This window comes from Bidens hawaiensis, unplaced genomic scaffold, assembly GCF_021521415.1.
Source record: "Bidens hawaiensis isolate Kalapana, Puna unplaced genomic scaffold, B.hawaiensis_p1.1 tig00069654_1, whole genome shotgun sequence".
Lineage (NCBI taxonomy): Eukaryota > Viridiplantae > Streptophyta > Magnoliopsida > Asterales > Asteraceae > Bidens > Bidens hawaiensis.
This window is the reverse complement of record NW_027506639.1, coordinates 33,522-45,799: the sequence shown is the minus strand read 5'-3', so window position 1 is coordinate 45,799 and position 12,278 is coordinate 33,522. Positions and strand designations below refer to the sequence as shown.

Here is a 12,278-nt window from a genome sequence, read left to right as displayed (position 1 = left end):
ATAGACACGGAGACCGTTTATGATCTGTAATATTTGCAGGCAGGTAAAGCATCTTTCCAGAAGCATTCGCTTTCACTCGTTCGTTTCATCCCTAAACTGATCATACAAATGGACAATTCTTGGAAATCACATATTCTTCAGGTGGTTTTTTTTAAAGATTTGAAGCATGACATTGTTGAGATTCGTACATAAGATGCAATTTCTGATTGATGCGCTTATTGCAGACTTTTACAGAGGCTTTCAAGAAATGTGAACCCGAGTCTACAATGAAACTAGCTTGTCTTTCAGCAATCGAAGAGATGTTATTTCCCGTAAGAGCTTTTCTCTTTGTTTTTACCGTGAACCGATTGTTTTTTGTTTATTTGTTTCATGTTTAATATCATGTCCAATTTACAGAAAAACTGTTCGGTATCCCCATATACAAGTGATTCGGAGATTATGGACTTTCAGATTAGCTGGATTAGAGAGATTCCTTTGTTGCTAAGCCTATTAGGTGATAAAAACTCATCAGCATCCAAGGTATATATATATATATATATCATATATGTGTGTGGGTGTATGTATATACATACACATATGTATCATTACTTATATATTGTTTTCTGCAGGCTGTATTGCTTCTTCAACTTCATTTAGGGCAACGTGGAACCTTCTCTCAGGAGTTTGACAACATGCAGTACTCGTTAAGGGATTTTTACAGTACACGTCCCTTCAATGACGGTAGGAATATTAATATATTATTACCGCGTCCCACTATGTCTTTCTGGTTAGTTTATTGTGTGCTAATGTTTCCCTTTTTGGCAGGGGATATATCATATGGTCCGTTTATGAAGCTTGATAAAGAGATTCAAGAACTTTCTATATGTTGCCTATATTACTTCTCGTTTGTGGATCCGTCTTTGCTTCAGTCCATAGCTGCTTGTTGCTTGTGTGAGTAGTAATCTAGTTTATTTTTTAAAATAATATTTGAACTCCGTTGTGATGAATCCCATGCCATCTTATATGCATTCAGGTCATGATTTGGATCCGTCTATTTTATTCCGCTTCATGGAAGTTAGTAATTGTGCATATAGAGCTGGGCATATTCAAATTACTGACTATATTAGCTTTCTCATCACGTTACTGTCACGATATCAAGTTTCTTCTGGTAAGCAATTTTCACTTGGTTTTTTAATGTTTTTTTTTTTAATTATTTTTGTAAATAAATGTTGCATTTTATTAATTGTTTATCAGAAGGCGGGAAGTCAAACGCGGGATTGTTTAGGTCCGTCACGAGTGCTGTTTGCTCTTATTTGCCTCAGATCGGAGATGATCATCTTGTTCTCAAGATGCTAGAGAAAGCAGTTGTTGACCAGATTGTACGTTGACCATACTCGTATTATTTATTTGATGATTTTTTTTTCGATTCTTTATTTTTTTCCACTCTCAGGCACATAAACCACCTTTGGCCTTGGAGAACATGTGTGCATTGCTTAGAATGATCGTCACACTTGATTCGAAGCCCACTAAACTTTCTGAACCGAGCATTTCTAAACTAGGGAATGCGGTTCCAAGATACTTGATCCGTGTTGTTTCCGTAAGTCCATTTATCAAATCGATTATATTTGTTTTTGTTATATTATGTGTATTGTAATATTGTATGATAATATATTGAATGCAGAGTTATGGAGAAGAAGATATCGTGTCAGGCAGTAACCGTACAAGCAGAATTCCTTATTATATATTGCCTTGTTTTCTTTTGTTTCATAGAAGCGAACCGATTATTAATGGTGTTTTGAGTGTGATGTCATCTTTCATCTCGGGGTCATCTTTTGACGGTCAAAACACGGATGATATCGTTGACCAGTCAACCAGGATAGTTACAGCTGTCCGTGTCTTACTTCTAATGCATGAGGATGTTAGAGTTCGGGAAACGTTCACATATTACAAGAACGAGATTGGCAGCATACTGCATAGTATATCGAGAATAAAGGTAGGCAATAGTCTCATGATATTGCAAAGCCTCATTCTTTTGGGATTTTTTTTTAATTTTATTTTTTTATTATTATGTTTAATATATGTGAAATTTTGATGTGTAGTCTGATGAAGGATACAAGTTAAAGATTGAAGAGAAACACAAGATAAAATGTGCGTATGATCGATTAAAGACTGTTACTGGTAGATAAGTTTAATATGGTGGTGGTGACAGAAGTGTGAACCAGTTAGGTTTGTAGGTGGTTGAAATGGACCGAGGCGTGGTTGAGTTTTTTCCGGTTAAATCGACCGACAAAATGACCCTATCAACTTTAGTTAGCATAGATATAGTTTATATTCTACAATATTCATTTACTAACTTGTAAGTCATCCAGTTTTGTAATTCTCTACGCATTTAAAAAACTAGTCTGTTTTTCAATTTATGTTATGCTAGGTTTGTAGCATTTTTTGATTTTGGTCGTTTTTGCCCGTCGTTTCTTTGACGTGAACGAACTATCCTTGAATTTATGATAGTTTGCAGCATGTGAATATACTATTCAGTATAGTACCTTAGCGCGGGTTTGTGAGAATGTGAATCTCGTATTAGTATAGAACATTAGAATGATCCTGTTTTTTTGTGTCAAACAATGCGTAATCATAACCCATTTCAAACCTGGAGCGCACACTCGAACCATGTAAAATTATGTAGCCGCACCACGTAAATGGTATAATCTTAATGTAACACATGTTGTAAAAGAAATAAAGAAACTAGCTGTTGTGATGCCACCTTTAAAGATTCTCACGCCAACTGACAAAAGATTCTTCAGACTGACGCTAGTGACTAGTATTGGGCAACGTCTGACGCTAGTGACCAGTATTGGGCAACGTCCTAATTGCAGAAGACGACAAATGTGTCATGTCAATATGTGGATACTATAGCGGCACGCTTAGTGTGTCAGAAGAACATTATCGCTCCACGTACAAAGAGATATTGGCAGTCAAAAGAGGAATCAAGAAATTTCAGGTCCACCTTATCGGTGCAACTTTTTTTATTGAGATAGAAATGTCATCTTTTCCAAAAATGCTACGGTTTAATAATAAAACACTCTTGAAAACTCGCCTGGTTCTCACAATATTCTTTCATTGTTAATCATATTAAAGAAAAGAATAATATCCTTTCAGATTTCCTGTCAATGCCAAAAGTCTATAAATACCAGGAATCCAACATGGTTCAACATTATCAAATCTTACCTGCAATTCTTACAATGGCACATCTCAAAATCTTCAAAATCTCTCGGTCAACCCTCAAACTCCAAACCAACACACCTTCCAAACGAAGTCCTTGAAGTTATTAATGCCCATAACCTGGTAGAACCATCCGACCTCAATTACAAGAATCTGATGACGATCATTTTGAACAAATATGGAAGTTTTCAAAAGGAGAGAAATTCTACCCTGATTTTCGTTTCCTTCATGTTTTTCATATAGCCAAATCATATGCATTAACAAAAGAAACATTGTGTTTTTTCTGGTGCCTATTCGAAAAATTCACTATAGCTGTCTCTTTCAACACTTCGAAGCTAGATGCTTACTTCCTTGACGCGGGCGATTTACCAAAAGACCAAAAATTCACTCTAAAAATGTTAGAATGGTTTCATTCTATTAAAAAGTGGATACAGTTGATAAGTTCCTCGACAAAAAAAGTATCTAATTTGCCCATTTCAAAAACCCAACGTGTGCTCACATACATGCCAAATAAGGGTCTACGGAACCCCTGTCCCCTGCCACATTTATCCACTCTTGGTCAAATATGAATCCATCAAGTTGGTTTTGCAAAGCAAATTCTTATGAAGCTTGGCTGCAGATTCAAAGGGAAATGGCAATAACAAACAATGTAAACCCTGCTAGATTAGATGTTGTCCTGAGGGGAGACGATTTATGGCTGACAAACCATCCATGCGTATTGGAATGGAAAAAGGCACCAACGACCACTTTGAAGCCAAGGTTTTTAAGGGAATCTAAAATAAAAAAGGAGATTGCTGGGTGATAGATTTGAACAAAATTCCAAAAAATTCAAAAGACGGAATCGCAAAAAGATAATTCCCCCAAAGTTTCGGTGAGTTTTTATGTACTAAAAGAAAACATGATTTTATGTACTAAAAGAAAACACTAAATGCATGCATATAAATAACAAAAATCATCGATCGTTAATATCTCATAGATCAATCCATGTTTTTAACCAACCTCCAAGAGACGAGGTTAATCAGTTATACAAAACATAAAATCGTCACAAAAACCATTGATAGCATTAGCTTCGTATTCAAAGGCTAGATGAGAGTCTGAGACTACATATATAAATATTTCAATGGCATAGAGATAGCTAGCTAGTAATAGATAAAGTTTCAAAACGTTACTAGAAAATATAAAATTATATAATATTAACATCTACAAAGTTAAATAATGATTTCTCAAAACCCGGAAAGCTAAGGTTTGCTGTTCCTCTAATTCTTTGCTTAGGTTGACCCGTGACTGGTGTTCCCTGTACAAAAACGAGATTTATAATCACGTCTCATTCACGAAAACAAGTCCATGTATAAAATGGCAATCGATATCATCATCATCATCATCATCGTACTCAGTATATCCCACCAATAGCAATGCTATGGTAGGGTCTGAGGAGGGTAAGATGTAGACAGCCTTACCTCTATCCCATAGGGATAGAGAGGCTGCTTCCGGTGAGACCCCCGGCTCGATAGTAGTTTTGCATCAAGCCTTGGACATAAGGCACATAGCACTCAATCATCGGGACCGGCTGATCGGTGCATGTGCCCTTGTCTTTCGGCTATCAACGCCACCACATGATGCCTGATTAACCTTCCACCACTTTTAACGTTATTTTCACGAGATTAGTAAAATAACGTCAAAATTAGTGCAATTTTACTTTTGCCCACCCGAGGGTTCACACATATATACATTATATGCGCGCACCGCAAGCAGGGCGTTAAAATGGCAATCGATATCTTGTGTAGAAAAGTGCATTTACCTTTTGATGTAACCTTTCTTTGAGCTGCATGTGAAACCGAAGGCATCTTTGAAATGGTAAGCGAGCTTTGTAGCCCTTCCAATAGCTAAGACCACAAAAATATAAAAATAGTCAGTTTACAAAACTATTCAAAAAATAATAATAAATACATGTAAAGCAAACGACTATTTTACCCTTGACGTTGGCTGGATTCTACGATTGGATCTACGAGGCTCGTCAACTTGAGAATCTGATTTGTCTTTCACCTCTATTTTAGGTGGCGGTTTCACCTCTATTTTAGGTGGCGGTGGTGGCAGTTTTCTACCTTTATAAGGTGGATCAGATTTAGGCTTTGATGTGAAAGTAAAACCTTTCTTTGCAGGCGGGCCTCTTAGTGGTTCCTTCCTCTTGTTAGAAGATGGCCCGACTTGTGTCTGGTTTTGTCGGGTTGATGAATTTTCAACAGAATCAGCATCTGTCGGTTGAGGGTCACGGTTAGTTACTGGTCTGAACCAAGGAACCGGCGGCTTTCGAGGCTTGAGTCTGGATTTGGTTTCAGGCACTTGATTGTCCACGGCATCAGTTTTGGTTACGTGCGCACCATACGACTTTGGAAACTTTAGTAAACTGTTTGAACCACTTGCCGTGATGTTTTTGTTGGTTCGATCATCGACGTATTGCGTGCTCACCGCCATAAATTTCTGTTTCTTGCCAGGTTTCGGGACACCAAAAACAACTCTCGCCTTATCCTTATGGATTGTTGGAAGATTGCTGGTCGGTTTGGTGTTTTTACCAACATTGAAACGAGTTTCTTGGCTAGATAATAATGGCAATAATGTTCCTTGTTCTTCATGTGTTCCCGACTCCACAATGATTGGTAACTTGTCTTTCCTTTTATCAATGACAGCAGCAGGACTACCAAGTTTCATTCGTTTTTCCTTCGGTAACTCGCCCTGTAAAGAAATATACCAAACTTGTTAAAACTAAATATGAACAAAAACATGTTTTTTTTTCAATATTTTTATTTAATTTAAGATAAACCTGAGAAGTATGAACTCCATTCCATTCAATCCACTTTCTATCTTTCCAGATAAGAGTTGGTCGGACATGCCATGACCTAACAACTGATGTCTCTCCTTGTGCTGCTTCGAAAAGAGAGAAAATAAAGACCATAATAAATAATAATATTGTACAAACTCATTTACGCTAAATAATAACAATAACAATAACAATAATAATATACCTGGAAACTGAACAGTCAGGGTAGTTACATCAATCTTATTTGGCTCCATAACAATTCCCTCGCGCCAACTACAAACATAAGGTTTATATTTAACATACAGCCCGTGTAATTCGTAAAGATGTATATACAAGTCCGTTTGGGAAAACGCTAACCAATCTTGCATCCAGACATCAACTCTGTCTCCCTTTGACCAAGCATAGTCAGTGACAGCTGTTCTGCGTCTCTTTCTTGCCCCTTCAAACCGCATGGTGGTCATAGGATGAGCAATCCGTATACTAGGTACCTCCTCACTGCCTATAACTTCAAACGCCACCCATTCTTTTACATTCTCTGACCCTTCAAAACAATTTAACAAAGATTCACACACAATTCACAGCATATAAATCACTCCAACAAATCATTAACTGCATATTATCTGGATTGCTTAAAAACAACATATTTACCTTCATAAGAAGATTGGATTCCAGTGTAACAGATCAACGCCTTTTCATCCTTTAAATTCAAGACATTGGCTGCTAACCAGGCGCCTTTGTACTTACCATTTTCTTTGTATACCTAAAATACAAGCAAATGGAAATAAGCAAGTGAAGTACAAGAATAGAATGAAACATCTAAACTTTCAGTTACTTACCTCAACAAGGCAACCCTCCTTAATGTTATGCTCTTCCCAAATCCCTGCAGTACTTTGAGGAATGACGTGTCCAACAACATATGTATGAGATGATCTGGTATTTGTTTCAGTAGAAGTCCTGGTATCCTTTTCATTGCTTATAATTGAACCGTCGTTGGTCACTGTTTTCTTCAGGTTAGATGCCAAATGCACAGGAGATGCTAGACCATGTTTCAAAGTCTGAATCTCTTTAACTACCTTACCAGAAGCGTTCTTTTTACCAGAGTTGCTAGTCAGATGCTGGTCATATGATAATTGTGATGTGTTCCAAAAACCTTCAGGGCCAGCTTCTGCGAATTTTCTCAAAGCTGATGAATCACCCATCGCGACAACCTTACCAACTTGTGATACAGCTTCTGCTGCTAGCTCAGCAGCCTTTACAATAGCATCTAGATTTTCAGCATGTTTTGAAGCAGCTGAAGCAGCTTCGATTCTCCGCCGAGCAGCTTCTCTAGCAGCAGAAATAATTGAATTGGAATGAGCGTCGGTTGTTTTGACCATACTCTTCAATATAGAAGCAGGTGTAGCTTTATTGACCACATTTGGATGTGGAATATGACTGAAATTTCCATTCTCGCTTGATTGAAATACTTCATCAGCCATTAACCTTGCTTGTTCTGCAACATTTGTTGCAATTTTAGCAGCAGCTGATGCCATCTTAGCAACAGCAGCAGCAGCAGATATTGAAGACATTAGCTTAGCTTCAGCATCTGAAACAACACCAGAACTATTTTGACCATCCAACCCGCTCCATAAATTCTGAAAATTACTAACTTCTGCAGCAGCAAGCAGAGCAGCATTCTCTGCTTGTAGCTTTGACTCTTCGACTTTGCTCTCAGTCTCGTTTACTGCTAGAGCATTCTCCATGTTTTGACTGCGGTAAGATGTGGTGGAGACAGGCGTTGACATGACAACTGATGTAGGAAACGAAGTACAAAAAGCAGGAACAGTTACTGAAACAGTCTGATTTAGTGGTGAAACAGGGGTCTGGTTGACAGCTGGACTAGTGGTAATCTCTGTCCTTTTTATACTTCTTGAGTCGGTTGCATTCGCATATGCTTCTTGAACATTACCCTCTTCAACTCTTTTCAACATATTATAAACAGAAAGAACCCTGGCATGACTGTTGCTTTTAGAAGCAGGTGGTGCTGATACAGTAACTGAAGTAGAAAAAATACTAGTAGGAGTAGTTACTGAGTCTGTCTGGTTTTCAACCAGAAACGGGGTACGATTGTGGGCCCCAGTACAAGGAACCAGATGAGCACTAGGAGGAGTCATCAGAACTTGACTAGGAACATTAGTAACAGCAGCACTAACCTTTTTCCTCTTTCTACTTTTTGGATCACCAGACGCCTTTTTGTCATCATTAGATAAGGGAGAAAACAAAGCACTATGAACCACGGGGATAGAATGTGGATGTGGACCAACTCCAGAAACATTAACAGGGGTTAACTTAACTGCCTCGGTTATGGGTGATCCAGAAAAACGAGGGACAGGTGAGCCTGGTAAAGAAGCAATCCCCCATTGTCCAAGAAAAGGACTTTGAGATAGCCACAGAGGGTTTGGTGTAGTTTGATAAGGGTGATGTATAGGAGTAAATTGGTGTTGAAAAGCAGCATTTCTTGACTGTAAACCAACACAAGACGGGGTAGACATGTTCCAAAGAGGTGATGGAACAGGAATCAAGGGGCTGACAGCTGGCGGAGTGCCCTTGTATGTGCTTGAAAGTATACTACTATGTTTAATTCCTAGATCTGGGCTTCTGTAGCCTACATCTTTCAAGTCTGAAATGAAAGTTAAAATGTTATAAGACTCACAATACATGAAAAACAATCAATGCAAAAGTTACCTGCTCGTGGTTGTTGAATAGGGGTGTTAGCCTGGGATTTCTGACCATGAACCCTCTCCAGACAAGCACGCCAAACATCCTCCCACGTTTTCCTTCCAGCATCTGAATATACAACACAATTATGTGTAAACATTTTGTATGTCAGAAATATCAGCTTAACTTCAAAGACAACTAAAAATCATAAACTAACCAGACTGTTCAAATGCAGCAATCATGTGGGCCTCATCAGGCGGCATCCCTGATCTGCAACCACAATGCAAAACGTCTCAGCAAGAGATTCAATAACATTATCCTAAAATTTATTTGTCCGCCCTCAGATACATAATGCATGTTCATATGTTTGGTTCAAAGAATCAAGATGAGAAGAGTGTTTGACCAACAAATTAAATTTAGCAAAAATACATAAAAAAAATTGATTTCAAATACCCTTTTTTCTATTAAAAGAGGCTAATTATTTGGAGGCAAACACAGGTTTAAGAGAATGGAGAAAACAAACCCTCCCACAATAAAAAAAATGACAACAGCAACAATTTATCTACCAGTAATTGTGCTTTGACAAGTAAAATTACTCACATCAATGATCCGTAAACCAATATTTGTGCTCGCAGTTGAACTTGTTGATTATTGGTAAAAGGCTGGTGAAAAATAGAGGTGGAGTTATTCAAATTTGGCAGGTTTGATATAGGAGCAGGTTTTGTAACACTGCATTCAACCTTCTCTTTGGGACCCGACTCTTGAAACTGAATAACTTGACCAGCTGCTGTTGGGCTTGTTGGTTGTGGGGAGGTTACGAACAAAGGAGATGGCTTTTCTACCCTTCGCGATCGTGTGGTAGTTGTTTCCTTACCTTTCTCCGCACTTTCTTTGGCAACCGACTTTCGCCTCCTTTTACGCTCTTTGGTTGCTGCATTAATGGTCCCACTGCCAGGCGTTTGAGTAACAACAGGAGATGCATTTGGTTTTCTAGGATCCAATGTGCTGCCAAAATCAATACAAGACCCTTCCATAGCCTACAGCACGGATTAACAAAATTATCCAAAGTTAAAATAAAAAAAAATAAAATAAACTATGATTCAAAAGAAATCAAGAGATGAATGTAAAAAGTATTACCATAGACTGAGAAGCAGAAAATAGCTGCAGACCCGTGCATGTTTCTGTAAGTCCAGCAGCTGCAGTGACCTCAAAAGTAAAACTTTTATCTGTTTTCACATCACTGTTTGAAGAAATTGAATGCTCTTTTGCTTGCACATCTTCTGTTGCCTCTGGAAATGAGGTGTTCTCATTAATGGCACCCTCGCTGGGTGTTACTCTTGCACTCTGAGAAAGTTCAGTAATGTTTTTGTTTACAACAGGAGAGACAGATTCAAGTTTATCCATGGGGGCAGAACTGTCTCTATGCATCATATGATCATCATCACGTTCTGAGGTAGCCACCACATCTTCTACTGCCTCTGTAAGTGAGGCATTCTCATCAATAGCATCCTCAATGGACTTTACTCTAGTACTCTGAACAAGTTCAGTATTGTTTGTGTTTAAAAGAAGAGAAACAGAATCAAGTTTATCCACTGGGACAGAAGTATCTTCATGCTTCATGTGACTATCATCGCATTCTGAGGTAAGGACCACATGTTCTGCTGCTTCTGGAAGTGAGGTATTCTCATTAATGGCACCCTCACTGGACTCTACTCTTGTACTCTGAGAAAGTTCAGTATTGTTTGTGTTCAAAAGAGGAGAAACAGATTGGATTACGTCCCTAGAGACAGAAGTATCTTCCACGTGACTCATGTGACTGTCTTCACATTCTAAGGTAAGCACCAAACCTTCTGTTGCCTCTGGAAGTGAGGTGTTCTCATTAATGGCACCCTCGCTGGGCTTTACTCTTGTATCCATAGAGACAGAAGTATCTTCCTCGCGTCTCGTATTACTATCATCACATTGTGAGGTAAGTACCATATCTTCTGTTGCCTCTGGAAGTGGGGTATTCTCAATGTCACCCTCACTGGATTCTACTCTTGTACTCGGAAAAGGTTCAGCATTGTTTGTGCTTAGAGGAGGAGAAACAGCTTGAACTGCATCCATAGAGCCAGAAGTATCTTCCTCATTCCCCATATGATTATCATCATATTCTGAGGTAAGCACCAGATCTTCTGTTGCCTCTAGAAGTGAGTTATTCTCATTGATGTCACCCTCACTGGGCTTTACATCTTCTGTTGCTTCTGGAAATGAGGTATTCTCATCAATGGCATCCTCACTGGGATTTGCATCTTCTGTTGCCTCTGGAAATGAGGAATTCTCATCAATGGCACCTCCAGTACTGATTGTGTTTAAAAGAGGAGACAAAGGTTGAAGTTTCTCCATAGAAACAGAACTATCCTCATCATGCCCCATATGACTATCATTGCATTCCGAGGTAAGCACCACATCGGTAGAAACAGGCTGCTCACTTGACATATTAACTGCAAAATTTAGTTAAGTAATCAGAAAAAGAAGCAAATATGCCTTTCAACATGTATGACCCAAATTTCTATCCATCAAGATCCCACCATCAGAATTATGAAAGATTGTGTTCTTGAACAACAAAATTCCCTAAATTATAAGATTAAGTCCAGACACGAATGTTGCATGACAACCATTTAAACAGTGAAAAGAAAATGTGGTTTAAGTCCAGTCATGAATGTGTAGCTCTACATATTATCTTATTAAGTACCATACACCATAAAGAAAGTAGGAGGGTTTTGCTAAACTTAAAGGTGCCTCACCGTGATGTCCTGAGATAGATTCCTGCATACCAACTCCAGCCTCACTGTTATCACCCGCTTTTGTTGATGAATCACATAGTATGGGATCTACAGTTGAAGGTGTGGACCATCCCCCCATATCATCAGGGTTAGCCTCTTCTACTAGATCATTCATGACTGCATTCATGTTTTCAACAGAAGTTTCATGTAAAATTTCTCCAGCATGGACAAGATGTGCACCTGTTTCAACCACCGATAATGAAGCACAATCCATCATACTACCAACTTTGATAGACTCAATTTCACAGGTTCCATCGCTAACAAACCCTTCTTCCTTTTTCTCATTATCATGGTGATCTGAGCTTGTTACCCCAAGTATCGGAGATGTAGCATCAATATAACCTGTGGAAACATTTAAAGCGTAAGAAGATGACACATATCAGATTACACGGTAGCAATTGAAGATGCAAGAAATATGCAATCAGTTGCACATGGTGTGTGTGTGTTTATGTTTACATACTACGCTTGAAACTTGAAACTGAGAGCTGAAAAATCTATAATCCTAACTTAATAATACTCTTGATTCGCTCTTTTCATTAAATATTATGTGTGTGTGTGGAGAGAGAGAGAGAGAGAGAGAGAGAGACCTGGTTCAGCCAAAATGGTGATATCAGCTTCAGATCCTTGAGCCTTACAGCCTTCAGCAGTTGAAACCGATTCAATATCTTGTTGGCTATCAAGTGCTGCAATGTCCATATCCAAAGTACCACCATGTTGCTCAGATGATGGTACTTCATCATTCA

The 12,278-nt window shown here is 38.5% G+C and overlaps 1 protein-coding gene across 2 annotated transcripts; it reads left to right on the top strand.

Moving 5' to 3' along the window:
* Positions 1-233: 233 nt before the first annotated feature.
* LOC143618344 (uncharacterized) lies at positions 234-2,401 on the top strand. 2 transcript variants are annotated; one of them, XM_077090595.1, is made up of 9 exons: positions 234-311; positions 397-519; positions 609-720; positions 805-930; positions 1,013-1,147; positions 1,237-1,358; positions 1,430-1,576; positions 1,661-1,972; positions 2,079-2,401. In XM_077090595.1, exons 1-9 carry the CDS (start codon positions 267-269, stop codon positions 2,163-2,165), a joined length of 1,209 nt encoding a protein of 402 aa, XP_076946710.1. In that variant the 5' UTR covers positions 234-266; the 3' UTR covers positions 2,166-2,401. The 2 variants fall into 2 exon arrangements, with proteins under 2 accessions (XP_076946710.1, XP_076946709.1); XM_077090594.1 differs by having other exon boundaries at positions 1,234-1,358.
* The last annotated feature ends 9,877 nt before the right edge of the window (positions 2,402-12,278 follow it).